General features: G+C 51.6%; 5 protein-coding genes across 5 annotated transcripts; 2 read left to right on the plus strand and 3 right to left on the minus strand.

Annotated features, from left to right (window-relative positions):
* Window positions 1-5,468: 5,468 nt before the first annotated feature.
* Window positions 5,469-8,069, plus strand: ASPACDRAFT_36397 (threonine/serine exporter family protein; the record flags this gene model as incomplete). The annotated part of the gene is made up of 1 exon (XM_020200203.1): window positions 5,469-8,069. The coding sequence occupies one exon, from the start codon at window positions 5,469-5,471 to the stop codon at window positions 8,067-8,069; it is 2,601 nt and encodes an 866-aa protein (XP_020051751.1).
* A 2,271-nt stretch (window positions 8,070-10,340) lies between these two features.
* On the minus strand, window positions 10,341-12,071 carry ASPACDRAFT_64328 (uncharacterized protein; the record flags this gene model as incomplete). Its single annotated transcript, XM_020203993.1, has 1 exon — window positions 10,341-12,071. One exon carries the CDS (start codon window positions 12,069-12,071, stop codon window positions 10,341-10,343), a length of 1,731 nt encoding a protein of 576 aa, XP_020051752.1.
* Window positions 12,072-14,500: 2,429 nt separating this feature from the next.
* Window positions 14,501-16,384, minus strand: ASPACDRAFT_55109 (putative MFS sugar transporter; the record flags this gene model as incomplete). Its single annotated transcript, XM_020202962.1, has 11 exons — window positions 14,501-14,775; window positions 14,837-14,937; window positions 14,986-15,184; window positions 15,234-15,321; window positions 15,375-15,395; window positions 15,434-15,617; window positions 15,652-15,757; window positions 15,806-15,918; window positions 15,975-16,106; window positions 16,151-16,248; window positions 16,313-16,384. The coding sequence occupies 11 exons, from the start codon at window positions 16,382-16,384 to the stop codon at window positions 14,501-14,503; spliced, it is 1,389 nt and encodes a 462-aa protein (XP_020051753.1).
* A 5,233-nt stretch (window positions 16,385-21,617) lies between these two features.
* ASPACDRAFT_36042 (glycoside hydrolase family 5 protein) lies at window positions 21,618-22,769 on the plus strand (the record flags this gene model as incomplete). Its single annotated transcript, XM_020200169.1, has 2 exons — window positions 21,618-21,837; window positions 21,892-22,769. Coding segments are annotated over 2 exons (1,098 nt in total), but the record flags the coding sequence as incomplete, so codon positions are not given.
* A 668-nt stretch (window positions 22,770-23,437) lies between these two features.
* Window positions 23,438-23,941, minus strand: ASPACDRAFT_64330 (uncharacterized protein; the record flags this gene model as incomplete). The annotated part of the gene is made up of 2 exons (XM_020203994.1): window positions 23,438-23,512; window positions 23,660-23,941. The coding sequence occupies 2 exons, from the start codon at window positions 23,939-23,941 to the stop codon at window positions 23,438-23,440; spliced, it is 357 nt and encodes a 118-aa protein (XP_020051755.1).
* Between the last annotated feature and the right edge of the window lie 525 nt (window positions 23,942-24,466).

The following is a 24,466-nucleotide window of genomic DNA, read 5'->3' on the forward strand; positions in this document are numbered from 1 at the left end:
TGAATCGAACTCAGCAAACAACTCACTGACGCTGCGATCCACAGCGCCGGTCACTGCAGCAAGTAGTGTCAAATCCTGTACCTTACGATGCAGTAGCTATCCTTACAGTAGCAAGCTATCCCTTACACTGTAGTAGCCTTAAGTAAATGTGTCATCATGCATAAGCTACGCCACGCTACGCCACGCCAGAAATCCCGCGGTTGGGTTGGGTTGTTTCTGCTCGCTTCTCCTGCAAGGCACAGTACGGAGAGGAGGTACATGTACTGGACAGTACGCGATTTCCGGAACGTGATGGGGACGGACGGGGACGGGTGTTACGCTTAGTTTCGTTCTACTGTGCTTGGATACCTTAGGGGGACACGGTGGGTATTCAGGTTGTTATTTGGACTGGGGGTGTGGGTGATGGTATTAGTGGTCGTATTGGTTATTATTCTTGTTGTTACTTACAGTAATTGCTGCTGCTGCTGCTGTTGTTATTGTTGTTGTGATTGTTGTTGTGATTGTTGTTGTGATTGTTGTTGTTGGCACCCTATCGCATGAGATTTGATCGGGGTGTATTGGAGGGAAGAGAGAGGGGAATCGATAATGTTCTATTGACTTCGAGGCAAAAATGGTTGGGATTGAAGGTTTCATGTGATGTCTGTTGTGATCAAGGGGAGCTATCTATGAGATGAGATTGGGGAGGTTTGGATAATGTCTTGCGTTGCAGAGGTGAACGGGCTGGTCTGGAGCACTTCTAGTGAGGCGGTTCTAAGACATAAGCAGAGAAGGTTTGCGACCTGTTCAGATGATCAAATTAGCTGATAGCTACGAAGCTCTCGAGGGGCCGACTCTGGGGGCTGGAATATCTGGAAAGAGGGTTCAAGACAATCAACATGCTCTTGACTCACGAGAATTGACTAGACTGAATGTCATGCGAGTGGGGAGTGGTGGAGGAGTCAATTGACTCGCTGCCATAGATGATAAACTTACCTCCCTTATCATACTGTGATTGTACAGGGGTTTGGCTGGCCTCTGCTTGGTGAATGTCTTGTCACACCGAGCTAGGTGGTCTCTGTCTCAGTATAAAGACTCACCTAGAACCTATTCTGGGCTCTATATCGACCCACAGGCTGAAAGCTAATCCCTGCGCGCAGAATGCACATATCCCTGTCCCAGGCGCAATCATGATGAATTATACTCTCTCCAACGGCAAACTTGCCGTGTCTCAGAGCACCTCGAAAAGATGGCCAACGTCACCCAAATTACCCTGACGACGCAATGGTGCGGATTACGCCACTATCCCTCGCACTGACAATCAGACACAAGCTACCTCCCTGCCTTCCCCACAGTGGCAGCAGCCTGCGCGCAGACCTTCATGACAAGAAACTTACATCCGCCGGCACGGCTGCATTGCCTCCCCGGTGTGACGCCTGTCGCTCTCATTCCGGTTTGCAGAATTAAAGATTGGTCCTTGCGCTCATGCAGGTGACACCGCCATCCTCGGCAGCACTGCGCAGCGTCGGACGGGAGGGAAGTCGAACCCGCTCTGGGTTGAACAAGCCCGGTCGCATGAAGATTGGGACTCTGTCGGGCATGTCGAAATAGATAGGCGATGGCTGCATCATGGATGTAAGTAAGCTCCTGGAGTCGATCTGTCAGTGTAGCTTTAGATAGGCACGCGGCGGACTTACCAGCCACCGTCCGAGCACAGAGGAGATGAGACCAGGTTCGGCTGTGCGCGGTGTGACCTGGCGCCACGCAATCTACCAGATGCGAATACCCACTGACATCATGAATAGGGGTGTCATACAAGCCCAGGGTGCTCGGAAGCAGCTCGACGCAGGTACAGGACAGCAAAGAATGGTGGAAGCGATCGAGCTGGTTCTTGAGATGGAGCGTGCTCTGCCAATTCTCCCGATAGTGCGGAGTACTAAACAACGAAGATGGGGCAAGGAATTGTGTGTCGACATCGTTGGGAGTGTTCTATATTTAATTTCGCAGTACGAATGGAATGTCAAGTCCACACTGCAGCTTGGAGTGGGGCAATGTTCAATCATCCAGTCTAGCTCTGCGCATCCCGACAAGCCATCAGTCAATCCTCAAGTGCCATTCCAGTTGTCTCAATCGGGTTCCGACCGGGGATCGGCGGAATTATCGCCACGCCGACCGGTAAGCAAGCCTCAAGCAAGGAGTCGAGCCAGAGGCGTCTTTTTAGCTCCAACGTCGAAGCTTGTCTGCAGCCGGCGGATCGATGTACGTAGGCAAGTATGAATGTCCCTGGATGCAAGTGATGTGAAGAACAGAAGGATGGAAACAGACATGAAGATTCCTGTGACATCTGTATCGGGAACTTTTGTCCTCAACTTGAAGCAAAACCACCAGAGGTACTCGAACATCGGGCAGTGATGCAGTATGACCGAATTCGGTGAGCCGCTAAAAGTAGGTATTGTAGATCCCCTGAGTGCACCGTGCATTGGCACTTATGGATTGCAAAAACCAATACAGAGATGTGATTTGCCCCAGAATTCAGGACCCATTCTCATTGATGATCAGGGGGGAGAGGGGAGGGGGCGGGGGCAAGGATACTCCATGACAGCAAGGGAGATCCAACCATCCAAGGCATTTTCGGAGCCAGGTAGCTAGGTAGCTGGCTGCATGTCGAATATCTTGCGGATCGTCGACTGCTTGAACGCGCGTTTTACCCCACACTCCTTCTTTCAATAGTTGTAGGTGCATGCCAATTCCCCTATACCACTTAATTCTGCGATACAATGAGCTCAAAGAAAGCTTACCCTTGGAATCTAACCACAAACAGTATGTGTATACTATGTGGGTAGTTCTAGTAGATTTTAGTGGAGAGTCCAGGTCCGTGATAATGCTTGAGAACAATTCCTGGAAGATGACAATTGGAAAGAGAAAAATTGCATGGAGGAGAGAGAAAATGAAGTGACTGAGATTGAGATTGAGATGGATTGAGATTGAAGTCTACAGGGACTTCCCAGTCCCGTTCAGGAAGCCGCCCACCGTTCCGATCCTTCAAACTTTCCTCCATTTCCTCCAACCTCAACCTCGACCTCAACTTCAAACTTCAACTTAACGACTTCACTTCAGCATTCCTCCTCTCCAAACATCACTGCATCAGTCCCAACATCAATTATCCCCTGTTCTCTCTGTCCAACTCGGTCGCCGCATCGAGTCTCGCCATGTGATAAATTCGAAAGAGGTCTGCAGAGGCTTCGTCATCTGCCATGGATCCTCTCTCCCCCCTCTCCTTACTAGAGCCGCTGCCGAGATCCTGCACTACGATGTGATGTGATACTCGACTGAGATGGTCGAATGCGGCCCTCAATGCAAGCTCATTCATCCATCCATCATCTGTCAACGATTAAAAATTCGTCCGGCTGACGTGGCGGATGGTCGGGAATGGCTCAATGCACTCCTCCCGCATCAAGAACCACGGGCTACTTGTCCAAACCGACCATGGGTCCGATGATGTCCCTGGATGACTTGTTGACGGTCCGGTTCAGGCACTAGAAGAAGTAGACGAACGACGTTGATCTTTAGTTGCGGATGGGGGGATCCTCTTTCCGGACCCAGCAACGGGCCCACATCCCCGGGAGTTTCCAGTTTTGCCTCTCGACCTGTTCAGGAGTGGCAGATAACACAAATAGATGTGAAAGCAGAACCCACCGCGCGCATCCATCAACATACCTCTCGATCGGCTCAGCCCCGTCAATCAACTTCTATACTTTCCTCAGGAGGTTCCAGAAGGCTGCACCGTGGATCCAGGCGCTTCTGTCGGTGGGGGCCCAGAGAATCGACCACAAACTAGTGGACAGTCTGCCTAGTCTCTACGCGACTCAGATGAAACAGTAGAAGCCAAATACCGATGCAGATTCTCGACTGCACGACTATCTTTGAAAGCAGCCGAAATTCAACGCAGGCCGAGAAATACACTGTCGTCATCGTTAGAACAGGAGTCTCCCTGACTTGTGAGACAATAGCCCATTCAATGAGCTGTCTTGGACTCTTGCAGTCAATTCCCCTCGACGCCGTACATCTGAAGCTGTCCTAGCCAATGTGACTCCTTTATGAGCCACAGTGGTACCGTATCGTGGAGCCCGTGGAACCAGTTCCGTCAATGAATGTGGTCGCGTCCCAGATAGTAGCAAGACGGCGCGGCCCTGCTGATAGATGCCTGAGCGCAGCTGTAGTCCATCGGGGTTGGGTGTCACCCCCTGTGATCGTCTATACCTCTTGACATGCCCGTCGCTTCTTCGATCCGGTTGGTTCCATGCTATCGGACTTTAGGGTTATGGGGCTGCACCTGGCCTGGAGCTGGGACTCTCCCTAGCGCAGCTCAAGAGACTTTCTATGAATCTGTCTCCTGTTTTTGCTCAACTTATTTTGAATCATTTTTGCCTGGCCCGGAAGTCGCTGATCCATTGGTCCGGGACTGTCATGACCTGCAGCGATAATCGATGCAATGATTCATCAGCGTGGCGATGATGCTCCGCAGCTGAAGCTACTGTTGATACAAAACTTTTCCTTCCCCTTTCTCTGACATCTTCTGTCCAGACATCAAACCCTCAGATTGCGAGAGAGTATCCTGAGTCATTCTACTTCCCACGGCCTTAAAGTCCTTAAATCCTGCTACACAGGGCCAAGGACAGATCGCGCACATCCATTTCTTCATATGATACTCAGTGTGGTTTGAGTTCCGTGATTGGTCCTCCCTTCCTTTATCCGGAGCTCACATATTCCAAGATTCGGCTGCTTTCGTCCATCAGAAGATCGGACGCCTCTGGCACTTGCCTTCCCCACCACCTTGATTATATTCCCTCGAGCTTCATCGTAGCCACGGCTAGTACAGTGCAAGCTCTTATCTATCTCTTCACCCCTCCCCCTTTTTTCCTTCGCCTGCCTCTCTTTCACCCTGCAGCAGGTTCGGATTTTCTCTGGAGGAGTCCTTCAGGCCAGCAAAACGAATCGGGATATGCGTCCGTGACGTGCCTTCATTCCTTACGGCGGGCCCTTCATCCCTTTCAAACACCCTACCGTCGCGACCGCTATCTGCTTTTTGAGGTGGCTTGGATCGCGAAGCCTTGCAACCACCATATCGTCCTGTCTATGCCCGCCTCATTCCTTCACCTTGGCATAATTCTGCGAGGTGAGTTTCAGCTCGTAGTTAAACCCAATTGGTGATGTAACGCGCAGATCTGACATGGTTGCTAGGCTACTGAATATAGCTACAGCTTGCTAGCCACGGGGCTGTGTCTTCGAGCGGCTACGAGATCAGATATCGCCTTCAGAACTAGAAATAGTGCATCTCTCAAAAAAAGGTCTGTGTGCAGAGTACTGGGCACAGAAACCAACAAGTGGAATATTTCGGAAGTACTAAAAAAACCCAGCAGGGTAACACAGAAAAGTACCGGAAATTCCGCTTGTTGAAAGGCACTGCGTCCAGTCACGTAAAGCACACGGGAATGGCTGGTGGCTACTTTGACCTACCTATTTCCTCTTCAAGGCCCCGAAGCCTTACCGATCTGTCCGGAAGGACAGGCAGATCCTCTCAAGGGCCGCGTATATCCTCTCTCTCGATCCCCAATGAGAGGCTTCAAGAGAGTGCAGCGGACCCTAGCGGCGCCCAGGGTAGATTCCGGAATGCTAGAAACCCCAAAAACGCGAATCGCGTCAAATTTACTGTCAGCGAAGCTGGTCTTGGCGACAGTTCTTTCGGATCGACGTCAGAGACCCGGCTTGAGGGAAGGGGTTCATCATTGCCCCAAAGACCGTTACCCACAGCTCGCATTCCAGTCGCCGACAAGGTCACGGCCAACCCCCAATCAGTGCCCTTGATCGATATCAGTCCTGGCTCACCAGTCGGTGTCACGGGCCTAACTGTCCAGTCAAGGGCTAGCTCGCCGGAGATTTATGGTGATGATGAAGTCAGAAATGAGAAGGGGAGAGCTATCCACTCTGCGCAAGAGAGGGCCCAGCGATTGGCCACCTTACTCAGTCGTTCTCCTAGTTCTCATAGGCCAAGCCGTCGGAGCAGTCTGCCGTCATCCATAGACTCGACTCCCTCCGAGGTGGTGCTGCCCGCTGAGCTTGGAGATGAAATTCCCATGATCAGCCTGACCGAGAAAAATTCCGACGACTATTCAGACGACGATGAAGTTGGCCCCCTAAACGGTCGACACTCCACGCGTTCTTCCGAAGCTCACAAACTAGTGCAACAAATGACTCTAAAGGATTTCAACTTTCTGACCCGGCTTCAAGCCCCGTCTCCAGGGTTTCGCTCTGGACAGGTTACTCCCCTCGAAGACAGGGATTCCGAAAACTATGTCGAACGTCCTTCTCAGTATCGGAGTGGGATTCTCTCATCTCTGCTGAAGCTTCACGAGCATTCGGATGGTCACTATTCTATCGGACGTCATGGACGTTCTCGCCGAAGTAGTGCCGGGGAAATCAGTGGTAGAGGGCTGTCTCCTGATCCAAGTTGGAAGTCCCAACGCCCGAGGAAATGGTACGAAAAATCGCCGAGCCAGTCTAGTCTGTCTCTAGCTGGTTCCACCGCCAAGAACTCATCTAGCTCCCCTGTCGCGATGCTCAAGCGCTCACGGAGCAGTGGTGCGATACCAGGTGCACCTAAGCGAATGGGCAAGCCACAGCTTGAGGATGAGATCCGGATTACAGTGCATATCGCCGAACTTCTCTCGCGGCAACGGTATTGCATTCGCCTCTGTCGGGCTTTGATGAAGTATGGGGCACCAACGCATAGGTTAGAGGAGTATATGAGGATGACGGCACGGGTGTTGGAAATCGACGGCCAGTTTCTCTATTTCCCGGGATGCATGATCATCTCCTTTGACGACGCTGCCACCCATACGACGGAGGTGAAAGTGGTGCGGGCGCCTCAAGGTGTTGACCTGGGTAAGTTGTCCGATGTACACCTTATTTACAAGGAGGTGATACACGACGTGATCGGGGTGGAGGAGGCTATTCAACGGCTGGACGAAATTATGAAAATGAGGAACAAATACCCTGTCTGGCTTCTGATTCTGCTGCATGGCTGTGCTAGCGCCTGCGTTGGCCCCTTTGCATTCAGTGCCCGACCCATCGATATGCCGATCGCGTTTCTGCTTGGATGCCTCTTGGGGACCCTGCAACTTGTGCTATCTCCACGATCAAACCTCTATCAAAACGTCTTCGAGATATCAGCGGCTGTTCTGACATCCTTTCTGGCACGGGCTTTTGGCAGCATTCGCCATGGAGATGGGCGACTGTTCTGTTTCTCGGCTCTGGCCCAGTCATCAATTGCGTTGATTTTACCAGGTTATATGGTACTGTGTGCCAGTTTGGAACTACAGTCCCGCAGCATTGTGGCCGGCTCCGTCCGGATGGTGTATGCCATTATATACTCTTTATTTCTTGGATTCGGTATCACAATCGGCACTGCGGTGTACGGTCTTCTCGACGCCGATGCCTCCTCCGAATACACCTGCCCCCCGAGTCCCATTACCAACGAGTACGTGGGACGCTTCCCCTTCGTTATCCTTTTCACATTCTGTCTCGCTGTAATCAACCAAGCGAAGTGGCGACAGATGCCGATGATGCTGGCCATTGCATTTACGGGGTTCGTGACCACCTACTTCGGCGCCAAGCGATTCTCCACAAGCACCCAAGTGTCTAATGCTCTGGGAGCGTTTGTGGTCGGTGTGATGGGGAATCTTTACAGTCGACTGCGACATGGCTTTGCAGCAGCCGCGATGCTGCCTGCGATTTTTGTGTTGGTACCGTCGGGCCTCGCAGCCAGCGGTTCTCTGATCTCTGGTATTGCCGCAGCGGAACAGATCACGACGGTGCCGTCTCCGTACTCCCCAGTGTCCAACGGAACACAGGGCTTCGTTGATGCGGCCCAGAACATGACCAAGCCCGAGTATGACACCCAGTCCCACGGAATCGTTCTGGACATCGGGTATGGCATGATCCAGGTGGCAGTAGGCTTCACCGTCGGTCTATTTTTGGCTGCTTTGGTCGTTTACCCATTGGGTAAGAAGCGAAGCGGACTCTTCAGTTTCTAAAGAGCTTGCGAAGTTCGTGACATCCATCCTATTATACCGCGTTTCTTTCGCACCTATATACGTGAAGCGTACGTTTGTTTTTCTTCTGTGTTCCTGTCTAGCATTGCCGTCACGAAGCGAGTCTGTCGAGTTGTTTCAGCGTGAACTGTTTGGAGTGATATCTTGCTTGATCCTATCTATATAGTGTTGGCTCCGACCACCCTCTCTTTTCTCCATGCCCTGTGATGTCCTATCCTGCTGTTTCTGAGATTCTTGCATATGTCGATAAACTCACTCTTTGGTTTTATTTTCTTTTCTTGTTACAGTCTGTGTCTGTGATCCACTCTGGGTAGTACTTAGCAATAATGAGATTATATATGAGCGGTAGTCTCTAGTCTTGGTCCTTACTGGGGTAATACCTCGTCTAAGCCGGCCGCGCTTGACATTTACCTCGATCGTCAAACCGGCCTAGATCTTATCAGTACCCGTGCCAAGTTTGATTATAGTCTGTAAGATCTTCCCCACTGTCGAGACACTTAAGCCACGAGCTGCATACAACATAATACTGTTGGGATGTCCTCTTCTGATTCTCCAGAAGTAGACCAGCGGCTTATCATCCCATCGACATAACATACAAGTATCCCTGCGTCCAGCGGGAGAAGATCACTCCTGCCATGGAGGGAGGGGGTGGCGCAACGTTCCTTCCTTCACCTCTCCCTCCCTGCCTCCCGTGGACTAACCACCCAAATAATGAAGGGAGCTAGTCGTAGTTACTCGATGAGACCAACCTAGAGTCATTCATCAACAACCAAACCACACCTCATCGTATACAGTACAGCACAGAGATAGTGCCCATGAACATCGAACCTCACGCCACCCTGGTGTCTTTCCATATTCCCCCCAACCCACGCAACGCAAAGCAGGGATATGCGGTATGAACCAACCCAGTAGATAAGCAAGCCGTTGCTGCAACATATAGCCCTGCATCCAGCAACCACATACACCTCTAGCCTAGGCACTGTACCTACCATTTGCCCCCGGTTATTTCATCCAAGCCCACGTAGCAAGCAAGTATCACTGACCCGATCAATGCCCCCTCCCCCCCCCACATTTCAAGCAAAAGAGAGAAAGGAATAGGGCCCAAGGAGAAGGTATATTGTACCAGTCACAGCTTTAAGTACACCAAGTATGATTTCACACTGTCATTCGTGCGAAGTTCTTCTGAAACACCCGAGTAAGCTGGCTGGCTGGCTCGACTATAGGCTAGGCGATAGATAGGCAAGAAAGATCAAGTGGAACAAAAACCTGGGACCGGGCGGCCGGTCTTCGTACTCATGACACCTCCAGCAGGACCAGGAATTAGTAGGGTATGGTGTACATGGATTCTCGTTTTAGATCAGGTTCTGTGTTTCGCTTATGGTTTTCATTAAGTTAAGTGGTCTCTAGCTCGGAATTGAGTTTGCATTGTCTGCTATATCTATATCAAAGGGGTTTGGCTGGGGTAAGGTAAGAGTATAAGTTGATATTTGGAACCCTCCGTGTTAAGTTGCCTAGACTGGTGTTGATTCTAGTTCGTAACAGGGTTGATTAGGTAGTGATTGGTATGGGACATAGTTTCAGCATCCATACCAAGGCGATATCCGTAATTCAAGCCAGTAGCATACGACTTGAAAGTGTAGAAGATGCATACGCGCTTGAGGATGTGACTGCTTCTCGTCCTATTGTAACTCACTCTACTATCTGACTTCCTAGGCCAGAAAGGCTACATAACCAGATGTAGTCGGGCTTCGACTCCCCCAGGTTCAGTTCCCAGAAGAGAACCTGGGGTCTAGACCGGGGTTTGGGAACTTCCACGCTCAAGGAAAAAGACGTGATAGAAAGGCAACGCATTGCTAATGTGTCAATCAGCCCGCTTGAGGAGCTTCATCAATTTGTTCAGGTTGTAGAAAGTGGAGAAAAGGAATGATAGAGAAAAAAAAGGATAACATAAGTCACATTTTCATATGTGGGGTTGCGAGGTGAGGTGTTGAGCCAGCCAAACCGACTAACCAACCATCTCGCAGAGCCCGATCGTGTGTCCAAGCACAGAGAGAAAGGAACATAGACAGAAGATCGCTCAGGACCAAGTCTGCCATGCATTGACATCACAAAATTAGGCATCTTGTCTTCGGAACCAGGAAATAAGAGAATCAACATGCTTCAAAAACACCCCAGAAGTAAGAAATAAAGAAATCATCCAAGCTTGGCACATCCCGTAGCGCGTTTCAAGTCACATTATGTACGGCGTTCACATTATATGATGGTGGGGGTCTTACGCTTCTCAGCGCTGGACAGCACAAGCATAGGGGTCTTGCGCCGTTCCTGACCCTGAGCTACCGTCTTCTGGCCAGCGACGACAGCAGCAACCGATGGGGAGCCCGTTCGAGAGCCCTGATCCGCTCGAACGTCGGCGAACTTTCCTCCAAAGAACCCGCCATCCTCACTGATGGGGGTCGTGTTGTAGGGGCTATCCTGCGATCTGCGCTCCCGAGAAGACCTTTCCTTCCTCTCGGAACCAATTGCACCGTTGGCAGCTGCGCGGAGGCTACCCAAGCTGGGCTTGCTGGAAAGACTACCACTACGCACAGTGGCATCATCTCCATCGGAGAACGTGAACTCCTTCTCACTGGCGGGAGTGTTCGTACCACCACTGCTATGGCAGCCGAAGCTCCGGGTGTCACCGCGGCGCTCGATGCCGGCGCGCACCAAGTTGTGGACGGCCCGACGTCGCTGACGCGTGGCAAAGTTCTTGCTGCCTTCGAACTTAGAGGTGGGCTTCGCAACCAGCTCTTCCAGAGAAGGAGGGCCGCGAGGTTGACGAGTGGGATGTTCGCCTGCACGAGCTTGACCAGGGCCAAAAGTTCCCGTCGCAGGAGTCTGAGGCAAGGCAGCAGTCTTAGGACCAGGCGCCACCATCTGGCTGTTGGCCTTGATGGTGTCAATGGGCAGCTTCAGGGCAGGGCTGAAAGAAGAGCTCTTCTTGTGTCCCCGACGGAAAGCGTTGATTGAAGGCGGGGGCAGAGGAGCAACATCCAGAGGCGGCGACGGGCTCGACCGCGGAGGAGACACGGGCTCACCGATGCTGACAGGGGACTGGTGAGACTCGGGAGGAGAAACCTCTGCTCTGAAAGTGGGCACTTGCACGGATGGGAACGAAGGCTCCTCCTCGTGGTAGGGAGTAGTGGAGCTTTCCTGCTGGAAAGTGTTGTCATAGATGAAGTTTTGCTGGCCGGTAAGAGGATTGTAGACCGAGAAGAGACCGGGCTGACCTGGCACCGGCTGCACGATCGGCTGCACACCCTGCTGAAGCTGTTGCTGGTAGAAGCCCATGCTGGGGACCGGAAGCGCAGGGTATTCCTGTTGCTGCTGAGCCATGGGTCCACCCAAGGTCATGCCCTGGAACTGCTGGGCTGCTGCAGTCACACTAATCAATTGCTGCTGCAGGCGCTGTTGCTGGGCCGCAAGAAAAAGGTTGGTCGACATCAACTCCGCGTACAGGTTATCGTCCATTGGCATATCGCCAGCGATGTCTATAGCCGGAGGTGCGAGCACCTGCTCCGGCAAAGTATACATAGGACGACCCGTGTTCATGTCCACATTCTGGTTTGTGGCTAGTGAGTGGCGTGGGAAACCGGTTCCCATAGCGGTTTGAGGGACACGCTTCGTAGCGCGATTCGAAGGATTGCCATACCGATCGCCTTCGTAACCCAGATGCTGCTGGCGTTGGACTGCAGACGGCACGGTCGCGGACTTCGGTGCGGTCCTCAGCCCCGCCAAAAGATGAGAACGGCTAGTGCGTGGCGTGGGGACGGGTGCAGAAGGCTGAGATTCGTCAATAGTCGCGATGTGCGGCGGGGGAACGCTCAGTCGCTTGATATGGGAACCCTTCCGCCGAGAGCCGAAGCTGGCCCCAGGAGCCCCGAGGGAACCGCCATTATTGAAAGAAGAGTTGTAGCTCATTTGAGCAAGACCGCCAGCGTCCATACTCGTGATTGTTGATGGTGAAGTGTACAATAATATATGTGCAAAAGACGAAGAAAAGGGTGTGCTGGTGAATCAGCAACGCAGAGTAGCCTTAGCGTATTAAAGGATTAAGAGGCTTCGGCAATGACGAGACGCACAGATGAACCGAGACTGGATGATCGAAGGGCAACGAATGGTAATAATACTCCACAGTTTCAGGATCAAAGACCGATGCGAGCTTTCGTAACAGTCAGCCGGATGCTGTGAGCGACCGCCTCAACGCCAGCTTACCTGCAAGATACAGGAAAGTATGCAAGTCGACGCGCCTTAGTGGAATGGCACCAGACGGCAAAGAGCGATTAGGAATCAGGTGTACAAGAAGATAAGAACCAGGCGTCAGCGTCGAATGATCAATGCTGGTGGCTTAATAGGATGACCAAGAGAGAGGCGAAGGTAGACGCGACCGGAGCAGAAGAGTAGTCGGCTCAAGCAACGGTGGTGGTGAAGGATATGTCTGCGATTAAAAGACCGATGATGGTGAACAGACGGGAGATGCTCTGCAACTCCCTAGTAGGCGTGAAAAAATAAAGCTCGACACGACGATGTAATGAAGAGAAAAATCAAGCCTGAACTGTCCGTCCGGATCCTTCGCAACACAAACACGGCGATGCGATGGTGACGAGATGGGAAGTAAGGGATGCAAGCAAAGACTTTTTGGGTTCTTGTCAAGGGGAGATCGATAGATGAATGATTAAGGGCGAGCTTCTTCTCAGTTTCTCCAAATTTATCTTTAACCTTTTCTTTTAATCCCTTCTCTCACTGACACTTTTTTCTTTTTTGTGTTTTCTGGGGTTGATAAGGAATCCGCGCACTTGGGACGGTGGAAAGAGAGAAGGAAAAGTGAGAGGATGAAGTGAGGAAACGAGTCTCAACGCCGGGTGTGATTGATTCGTTTCTTCGGCTCTCGGCGCGTGTTTTGGCCGCCTTGTTTTTTTGCTTTTTTTTTCTGTTTCGTTTTCCGTGGCTTTCCTGGCGCGCCTAATCGGGAAGCAAAGTGGTTCTGGTGCCTCAGGCAGACAGACGGTGCGAGGTACCTCTCCCGCTCAAGTCGGATGGAAGGCGAACACAAAGCAAGGTGAGGCAGAACAATACACGCAAATTAAAAGTCTAGCAGATGGAGAAAAGAAATTGGGTGAGATATAAGAGATAGGCGGAAATTAGGCCTTTGGAAAAGAGGCCAAGGTTGAAAAGGGATCTGGTTGAAGTAAAGTGACAAGGCTGAGGGGGGGGCGAAGGAGGCTTGAAGTGACGGAAGGTACGCGAGTAAGAGAGAGGAAGAGAAGGGAGAACGAAAGATGTAGAGGTAGAGGGGGAGGGAGAGAAAGCAAAAGATAGAGTAGAAGTAGAGAAAGAGAGAGAGAGAGGTAGGTAGAGAGAGGGTGAGGAAGAAGGGAGAATTAGAGGAATGAATAAATGAATGAGGAGAGCACTAAGTAATAATAGATAGAGAAGGGAAGGGGAACCAGCGGGGGGGGGTGGGAGGAGATGGGGTGAGTGAGTGAGTGAGGGACGGAGGGAGTAAGGGAAGGAGAGTGTCAATGAGAGAGGAGCGAGAGGAAGTGAAAGCTGCCATTCTCCAATTCCAGCTTCCAGACGCTGGGCTGAGACGCCCACTTCGCCGCCCTGGTCCAGTCTGCCTTGCTGACTGGTTCGCTTGACCGCCACACTTGTCCTATCTGGGCCTAGCATTGTGGCCATTGTTTGGCAGTTGCGGGCCTGGGGCACCTGATTGGAGCCAGCACCCAACCGGGGTCTGGTGCCTGAGGATTTCGAAGGTCACTTAAGGTCTCTAAGGATTCCTGAGGACAACAATTGTTTGGTCTTAATGAATCCCACCCGTCAATCACCCGCGTTCCTTTGTCTGATGCTTTCAACTTGAACCTTTTCAGTATGTCAAATGTCAACTAATGTCAACTGTGTCATCTGGGACCCATCTCTTCATATTGCACCCCCCCCACATCTAAAGATACAATGAAGCTCCTGCCAACTCTAGGCTCTTACTGAAGCCACCTAACCAGAACCATATGTTCGTCCCACTGACCAGTGCGCTTGAACTCACTAATCCACCCGACGCTCGACCAATTCGTCGTCACGCTTTCCCTTCCCTCATTGGCCCAGACCTTTTTAGATCTACTAATGTCTCCACAGCTGCCTCCTTAAGACCGATAGTTTGCCAACCAAGCCTAAAAGATATGGATCCGGCAGTCTGACCCATTTCGTCCACAAGACCTCGTTTCAAGCGGATAGACACTGACCCAAGATTCTGAATGATTATCAAACATACAGGGATCGAGCTCATTGCAAACATCATCGAACAACACCCACACAGCCATTAGCCGTCCGGTTGTAAAACCAGGCCCTCCATCAATGGTCAAAATACTCAACTGGCATCAGGCTGAGTAGACTACATGAAGGACAGAATTGTCAACAGTTCGACTTGCTGTCTTTGTTCTGGCTGATTGATAGGCGTGAGATCCAGCTGCGAGCTTCCGTTTGAGTTTTGCCTTCCCCTCGTCCGTGGCATCCGTGAGGAGGACGGCAACCTCTTCACCAAAATTCTTCGCGATTTCCTCGATGGTCAGACGGGCTGTCTCGGGGATAATGAAATACATGACTCGAGATTCTGTTAGTAACGGTGCAGTAGGCCAGTTCCCAATCTTGGAAGCTCAGTACTACGTACCTGAATTAGCCGCGTTGCGAAGAACCGCCGTAGAGTTTCTACTTACCAGCAGATTGTCCAAACAATGAAAAGCCCATGCCAATCGGCCGAATCTCGGTGGGGAGTATTTCAGACACATAGAGGTACATCGTGGTATCGCAGAAAGTTCTGTTGCAAAGTCAGGTCCCATCGTGGGCTGGCCGAAGGTCTGCTTACCCCTGAAAGGCTAAATAGAGATAGATGAAGAAAATGCCAAAGCCGTTTCCAACCTGATTCTTGATCCCTGCATACTGTGCTGTCATGGCAGCTAGGCATGATATAGTGATAATAATCCCGATAAAGCCAACAGTATACATTTTCCGCCTTGAATTTACTCTGTCATGAAGCCAAGCTCCTAACATGTTATATAATATCCCTAGACGTCGGATGTCAGCGCCAGCTGGATCATGAGTAGACTTTCTTACCAGCCGTGGTAAGCCATACTGCACTAAGAAGCAAGGGCATGCTGCCTGTCATCCCCAAGTTAGTGTATAGGATGACGGCGTAGTTGTTCTGTCATTAAAATGAGCGGCTGGTCAAACAGTATTCGTGTACCAGCGACTTACTATGAACAAAGACTCACCAAACTCTGCTCCCCAATGTGTCAGGAAACCAATAATTATACGTTATATGACCTTTTCTTGAGGACTACTTGCCATACATTACGGTAGGCAGGCAATCGCTCTTTCTCCAGATGAATCTGTTGAGTGGTTTGGTAGTATTCTTCCTTAGCAACGAGATTGTCGGGATCATCAGGGGAATTGCGCAGCCGCTCCAAGACTGATTGAGCCTCGCTTTGTTTACCCTTGCTGATCATCCAGCGAGGAGAGGCGCGAAACCCACGGCGACCCAAGAAGCAGGATCAGAGGTGGGAGGCATTGAAGGCAAAGCGGAAAGCTCCAACTGAACGTATCCGTTTGACCTTGCGCAAAGTAGCACGCATAGCCAACTCATCCAGCAAGCATGTACCCCAAGACTAGAAATATAGCAAGGTGACCAACAAGCCAGCCCCGGCGAAAAGCGCCCGATATTTCGGACAGATAAATGGGACAGACAGTCACCAGGATTCCGATTCCCAGGCCGCAGATAAAACGCCCTGCCTGGAACATGCTGGAAACACATCAGCTCCTTGATTTCAAGAATGTTTGGAACACTCCAGCACGCACCTTAAAGAGCTGGCAGCGCCTTGGAGCGCACCGCCAAACATGGCCAGGAAAGCGCCCAGCTGGATGTTGCGCTTACAATCAAAGAAGTCGCATGACCACATAATGAAGAGGCATTCAGCCGCACCCCCAGCGCTGTATCCACCGTTGGCAGTCAATATAGCTGGTGTCGTGTCGACGTGTTCCCCAGCTGTCCCTCTTGAGGAAGGCTGAAATAGGTATACCACCCTGGCTGGCCGATGGTACTCGAAATGATCGAGGAGCAATAACCGTAGTTCTTGAAGAATTGAGTGAAACTAGCGTATATTTGAGTGAAAGCAGGGTAGAAGTCGACGTCTTACCATTGACCCTACAGCAACGAAGGCCGTGACCAGCCCGTTGTAGGTACTCGTCTGCGATCCGAAAGTGCCCATGCTGATGGATCGGTCTAGGACTCAACGCGAGAGCGTTTGCCATGAAACAAGAACCAGAGTCTGGCGACGAGTCTGGTAACTCGGCTCATGTCAGCCACAGTGCTTCAACACAGTGCTTCAAGAAAGTGTGCGACCGAGGAATGCTTGGAATGAATTATGCAATCCGCTCCGCACGACAGCTAAGGATCGCACATGGACATCCACCCATTGGCTGAAAGGGCACATTTGCTATCTTCGCTTGATGTAACGAGCAGTATACTACTCCTTGCTTAATGCATGTCTCAGTTCAGGCAATAATGACAGCTCACTGTGTCTTGTTTGTGCCCTTGCTCGAAAAGCTATTTCCCGGCTAATTCGGTTCTTTTCCAAAGGTGAATGACAGGAAGGAAAGAGAGTTGACAGTGACGGAAGAATAGCTGTTGCCTCGTGCTGATCCCCCGCATTTTTACTCCCCGATCTCAAGTTTGTGTTTGTTGCATGTTTGTCCCCTCCATACAACTCCAGCAAGGCGCGCTTCTGACTGGCATTTTTGAACGAGATCAGAACATCAGTTCAAGTACGTGCTGCAACACTATGGTGACATTGAAGGAAACCTGACATTGCAAGGTCGCACTATAATGACCCTACATACCATACGAACCACTCATGAACATTTCTCGCACTGCGACTTTACAAGTCAATCCCGTGCACATCCTGTCGTTTCGAATTTCGGAAAGTACAAACAGGGACTTGCGATCTTTATGCTATCTTCCATACGAGCAACAGGCTCCACGCAGGGTGTCTCTGTAGCCATGACGGACAGATAATCGGTTTTCAATACACCATTTGGTCTGCTTTCGAATCCAAAGCAGGTCTGGGTGGGGCAACCGGACAGCAAAGAAGAAGGTCTGGGGAAGCTTTCCATTCTGACACCGGAAGTAGTGGCCAAGGCGGCAGCAACCGAGACCGAGACAGGGCGGCGGGTGACCATTGCATGGGAATTGACCAAGCTGGGTTACCCCAATGTAAACCGTCAACCATGTCATCATCGGAATTGTTCCGTTGCTGGGTGGCGTGGCTTTTGATGATGTCTATACGATGAACCCGCGTGAGACCAAAATGAAAACCCCTTTCTCTTCCATGATGTCGATATTTCGCAGAACAAAGCAGTCAATGGGATGGGTTGCGACACTTTTCGCAGCCAGTCCCAGGTCAACCCGAGCGCGTCTTTATGGCGGGGCAACAGTGGAAGAGATCAATGATCGGACGAATAATCGAATCGGTATACAGCACTGGGCACGGGAGGGTTTAGCTGGTAGGTATCGCGGCCATGAGTCAACCTAACATATAACTTGATTCGCTCCGGATGTATTGAGTCTCCCCTGACAAATCGTGGGGTACTCATCGACTACGCGACGTGGGCCGAGAAGCGTGGTATACGATATAGCACGTTCTCGACCCATCAGATCAGACTTTCCGTTATCCTACAGGTTGCAAAAGAATCCAACATCGCATTCCCGAAAGGTGACATTCTCTTCATCCGCATAGGAGCCACCAAGGAATGGGATACCGTCATGGCACACACTCAGAAGCAGCGATACTCCGAGAATCCGAAGCCCCAACACGCAGGGGTGGAGGCTACTATCGACGTTCTTCGTCAAATCTGTGCCTCTGAATATGCCCGGTGGAGTGTCGTCCCCACCGAACGCGATTGGCATATTCTGAGGCTACAGTCCTCGCACCCGAAAAGAGCGACTGAGAGATTCCGAATCTATATTGACGGGCTCGTGCGGGTGTACTGTAAGTAGTTAATGAGTGGTGATAAGGCACCCTCGTTTGTAACCCGCTCCGAAGCGCCGGGCTGCAGTGAGCTGCATGCCCAAGGTGTAGATCATACCACCCTTACATGTGTTTCTAGGGACATCGTCAATACCAGGCATGTCTTGACCGCCAAAATCACTATCATTGTAACCTACCACTTGTGCCCTGCAATGTGAGGACTCCGTCGGAGCGGTTGCGAACTGGTTCTAGAAGCAGAAACTTTATACCCTAACCCAATAACTTCTCTCTTGAAGAAAGAGACTTGATCACTGGTATGAGCCTGTTAATCTCGCTAAAGAGCCCCCTCGAGGCTTTGGGTTGAATCTCTATTCGCCATTTTGGTATGTCTACCTAATTGTCCTTCCACCTTCACAAGGTTGCGCTTAGCCAGATGGCGGCAGGGGGTAGGTAGATGTTTGTATGAGAATGACGTGAAAACAGGTGGCTAAGAGTGTACATATGATAAAGGTGCTTGCTTCGTAAGGTGCTTGGAGAGGTGCTTGGAGAGGTCTCGCTGCGTTATTCCGAGGTTGCTCAGAGAGATATCAGGAAATCTTTACTCAAGGTGCTTGCTTGATGATTCGAGTTGGAAGTCCAGGTCCACCAAGGGCGCTTTTGTGGGAGCGAGTCACCCGCCGGTTAGGCCTTTGTTACCTGCCATAAGTCCACTGATATTAATACCAGCCCATTTGACTCCAATCGGTTTCTACACCCTGTACCCAAGATATTAGTCCATAGCTTAGCTCAACGCAGAAAGCAATCGAGGCTATAAGGATCAAGAGCAATTTAATATGACTGAAGTTTCGACCCAACCCACAGCAAACTTCCCACCTCCTGCATGAGGCAGCCGTGTTGGAAAGAGATTCTCCCCAATTTCGAATGCGTACTACATCCATAAGCTCATTCGTGAATACTCTACTGTACATAGACCATTCATGAGATGTCCGGATTGCCACCCCCTCCCCAAGAAGTCGGCCCTCAGCTCCTTCTCTTTCTCTGGTCCACCACATTTAGTGGGATAAAGAAAAAGGGGGGGAAACAACACCTGAACAGCGATTGGAGCTGTATATCAACCTAAGAAAAGAACTCAAACCCCACGGGAACTCGTACTAGTACTACAGAGATAGACGCGGGCTTGCCGAAAAGGCCGCAACAGCAATACGAACAATTCATCGGATCTCTTCGCTTCAGAATTCCGAGATGGAAATCGCGTGATTGCCGCACGCGAGAGAACGAGGCATTGTACGATTGAAAGATATCCACCCGATCGTGGTTCGCGAGCGATGCAAAGCTGAAGCTAATCAGGGATCTCGTGCTCCTCGCCTAACTACTGACTAGGTGGCACTGTTGTGGAGATGCATTGCAGGGGGTTAGTGTGGCGAACCAATTGCTTGTCATATTACTCAGTAATTAGTCTAAGTATTGTCCATTCGCTGTGATCATCGGTTTGAATTACAAGATTTGTCGATTCATTTTTGGAGAAGTGCCTCGCGCTGATAAGTGGGTATGGGATACGGTGTGATGTGCCTGGAGAGGGCTGGCTGCTGCAGACTGTATCCGGGACTTCCGAAGAGTAGGCCCTAAGAGCAGTAGTTTAGAATGAGTGTAACTAGAGTCGAGTGAACGGCCAATGGCGTCCTGCTCGTTCAAATAGTCCCTTTCGTCGACAACAACCATAACGGTGTCACGGACTCACGAGGAATTTTCTAGTCCCTTGTTGTCTGAGATGGTCCAAGGAACCGGGCCAGGCTTATTTCGGTTCAGCCAACGACACGCGGTGGGTGGGCGCCCCGCTCGTTCAATAGGCACTTTTAGCCCGAGCCCTAGACTAAAGCTGTCGGCAAACCGATCGACGATAAATGTCAATTGAACTCTGACTGACTGTTCAGGGTGTGCTTAGACTTTTGCACTTACTTTTGCTGGCAGCATGGTCGGATAACCCTACAGGATACTGATCTTGAACAGAAAGATGTGCAATTTTGAAGGTGAAATTATACCAGATACACATTCATGTAGGTTCGAGAGCCTCCAATCCAGCAGAGATCAGCAATCCCAATTCCCAGACCCAAGGGTTTTTGTCCCTGAACCAAACCTGAAGCTAGTCTCAAAGAAGCTTAACCCGACCCGGTTCTTCAGGTTCCCTGAGCTCGGGATATCCGAGCAAGCCGATTCCAACGTCATAACCAGCCCTGATTCCCTCGCGATACGACGGATACTGTTACCTGATATTTCCCCTTTCTGACCTTGGAAGCGGATCCTACCAGCAATGGTGCCTGCCAAGAGGTCGAGACCTGGACAGTACAGGGATTACCCACGTGGTGGTCTGCAGGGCAATTGACCACGGGAAATGCTTGCACAATGCAGACCCCTACTGCACCACTTTTCTCAGAGCGCCCGCGGCAGGTATAAGAGCAGTTCTGATCCCTTCTTGTGGGAGAACCAAGCTTCGCGTACATTCGTTTAGACGCTCGCTCCGGCCGAACAGGGCCCATCACTGTCACTCTTTCTGATTTTCTTTTTTTACTGTCGTTCTTTAAATACAGTCATTCTTTCAAATAGAACAGTATGCGTTTCGCTCCTCTTGCGGCGACTGTCGCGTCCCTGGGCGTGGCCAGTGCTGCGGCCATCAAGCCCAAGGACACTGCTCTGCGGGCTCGCGATACCTGCTCGGATGTCGAGTTCACCGGCGAGGTCCTGCACCTCTCCTTGAACATCATCGAGTACCCTGTTGTGGTTGATGTCCAGCTCGAGGAGGATGCTATCATCACCGTTGACAACACCATTCTCATCGAGGCTACGAATGCGCCTACCCACCTGCACACTACGGTGATGGCTACTTCGACTTCTACTGTCACCAAGACTATTTCCACGGCTACTATTACTGGTGCTGGTGGTGAGGCCACTGCTGGTTCTGGACCTGGCTCTTCCGGCTCTTCCAGCTCGGGCTCTTCCAGCTCTGGCTCGTCTGGAGTTGTCGCTGGCTCTGGATCCTCCAACTCCGGCTATGGCTCCTCTGGCTCCTCTGGCTCCTCTGGCTCCTCTGGCTCCTCTGGCTCCTCTGGCTCTTCTGGCTCCTCTGGCTCCTCTGGCTCCGGCTCCGGCGCTGGCTCCTCCAACAATGGATCTCCAGCTGTCGTGACCAAGGTCAACCCTAAGACCACCAACACCCGCCTCATGTAAGTCCAGTCACTCTTCTACATCGACACTGCTTATTCCCTCCAGCCATCCTCAAGTGACCGGCTCCAAGAGCCTTGCCCCCGTCGCCGGCGGTTCTGCCGTCGGCTCGGGTGTCAACACCGCGCTCTACACAGCCTCGACCTCCAACACTCTGGTTGGCACCAAGACGACGACCATCCGCGGCGCCTCCACCACCGCGACCCGGACCTACACCACGACGCTGGCCTCGATCACCGCCACCCAAGCTGCGGGCGAGTTCACCGACTGGACGAAGTTCAAGGCCAACGGCGTGAACCTGGGCGGCTGGCTGGAGCAGGAACAGGTCTTCGACCAGGTGTGGTGGGACTCGTACGCGCCCAACGCGACCGACGAATGGACCTTCTGCAAGACCCTGGGCTCGCAGTGCGGGCCTGTCCTCGAGGAGCGCTATGCCACCTACATCACCACCGACGACATTGACCGCGTCGCCGCAGTCGGTACGTTTTTCCTCTCCTACATCTCAATTAATACTAACCACCGACAAAAAAAAGGCGTCAACACCCTCCGCATCCCAACCACCTACGCGGCCTGGATCCAGGTCCCCGGCTCGCAGCTCTACCACGGCAACCAGCAGACCTACCTTCGCAACATCGCGACCTACGCGATCGAGAAATACAGCATGCGTGTGATCATCGGCCTGCACTCGCTTCCCGGCGGCGTGAACAGCCTGGACATCGGCGAAGCCGCCGGGCACGACGGGTGGTTCTACAACACGACGAACCTGCATTACAGCTACAGCGCGGTCACCGCGGTCCTGGACTTCATCGCCAGCACGGGCACGAACGCCTGGGCGTTCACCCTGTCCCCGCTCAACGAGGCCTCGGACAACCCGGCGGGCTTCGCCAGCCCGGAGACGCTCACGGACAACGGCACCGCGTGGATCGTGCAGTACACGAAGGGGGTGCTGGAGCGGATCGCGGCCAGCGCCGTGCCGGACGTCCCCGTCATGCTCCAGGACTGCTTCCTGGGCGAGGAGCACTGGTCCGGCTACTTCGACGTGACCGCCAACCTGGTCTTCGACACCCACGTCTACTACTTCGCGGCCTCCGGCGTGTACTCGCAGTGGGCGCAGGGCGCCATCTGCGGCCAGGCCAGCGTGCTGGGCGGTGACGGCAAGTTCCCCGTCTTCGTGGGCGAGTGGGCCCTCCAGACCCTCTACAGCAACACCTACGCCAACCGCCGCACCCTGTTCGAGACCCAGCGATACGCCTGGTCGTACTATGTCCAGGGCGGCAGCTTCTGGAACATCAAGCACAAATCCACCGCCAAGGTCGATGGGCAGGGCACCCAGCAGGATTACTGGAGTTATGAGCTGCTCTTGGATGAGGGGGTCATCGGGCCTATCAAGAGCAATGCTACTTACTGCTAGACGGTTGGATTGGGGAGGATCGGATGTGGTTGTTCAGGGGACGGATATATTAATATACTAGATTAATGAGACCAATAGAGTTATGACTTGGTTAGAAATGTGTATAGAGAGTAGAGTGTAGAGAGAAAGATAGTGAGAAAAATGTAGAGAGAAACTAATCCACACCAGACGAAATTGAATTCATACTGCGAATCAACTCATACAGCACGATAACCACAATTATACACTAAAGGCTAATTATAACTTGGCTGGTAAAGTGTAGAGAACTAATCTCGACACCAGAAACTCCTGAATCACACTACAAATCAACATCAAGCTTACAGCATTATGACCACAGTTGAGAACGACAAGTCTCTTGACAAGAGAAGAAGGTATAGAACAAGCCAATTGCTCAAATTGTCAAACATAAGCTATACATAATGAAGTAGAAAATGGTAAGTCACAGACTTTTCCCACACCCCAAAACTCTCAAGAGCGTTGCATCATACATCATAACGCCTGTTATCAGTCGTTGCAGCATTGAAGAATATAGTAGTACGATTGCGGACCAGCCCACAGCAACACCACCACACCACTGCACCTGCACTCTGCTGCGAAAATGTTTATTAGGGGAATTCGTTGCAGACGATCTGTTCAGTCACACATTACTCAGTCAGCAGCCTTACCGTTCAATGGATGGTAGAGGAACGGATGGGCCAGACAAAGAGAGAAAGAAAAAGGCAGCCGAGGAAGAATAGCAGCAGCTGCGGAAAATGAAAGAATTGGTGGGGGGGGGTTTACAGTACCTGTCCGTTTTTCTGTTTGAGCCATCAAGAAGAATCAGCGAATCCATCCTTTGCATCTGTGGCTGGATATGGAGGTGCCAGGAAGAAATAAAAGTGAAGACTTACATCAAGAGGGAAGTTACTCTTGCACTTAACCTTGGGATAGTAGCATGCACTGGGATTTTGTAGCCTGCAGCCGGTTCCCACCCCGGCAACCTTGATCTGGAACCACAAGACATTGATCACCCAGTCCTTGGTGTCGATCTTGCCGGTGCAACAGTAATCTTTCTTGTCACCGAGCTGGCGCTCTTCGAGGTCCCGCTCCTCGAAACCCTCGACGTCCGGGGTCGGGGAGGTCAGCCCCAGGCTGGCGAGGGCGAGCACGCCGAAGATGGTCTTGAGCTGCATGTTGTGCAATAGTCGAGCAATGGAAGATGGTTTGTCGGATGTAAGTTAGTGTGTTGTAATGTAGTTAGGTATCTTGGACTAAGTCTTCAAGCTGTGATGAGCGATCCAGACCCTTTTTATATACACAGTTATAAACAATCGACCGACCCAAGAGCAAAGTCCATCACCCTCAACCCTTCTCCTTTTCCTCTCAAGATCAATACGAACTGACCTCCAGCCCAAGCCCATGGGACCCAAATCCCAAGGACAGCGAAAAAAATCCAGCAAGTCATCTGCTCAACCCTGCACCCACGGCGCAAATCCTCTTCCCCTACTAGCCCCCATCGATCATAGGAACCACCCACAATTGCAGATCTACACGAACTCCATCGTGGGTGGAGACGGTGCCAGAATCGTGGTAGAGGAACCTAAATACGAGCCCCCCATCGATCCATCGGTTCCCTCCACCCGAGAGATCGGGCTGGTCGCCATCATTCAAGATCTGAACCACGGATTCGATTACGAAGGGTGTTCCTTGGACCTGGT

This window comes from Aspergillus aculeatus (assembly GCF_001890905.1).
Source record: "Aspergillus aculeatus ATCC 16872 unplaced genomic scaffold ASPACscaffold_20, whole genome shotgun sequence".
NCBI lineage: Eukaryota > Fungi > Ascomycota > Eurotiomycetes > Eurotiales > Aspergillaceae > Aspergillus > Aspergillus aculeatus.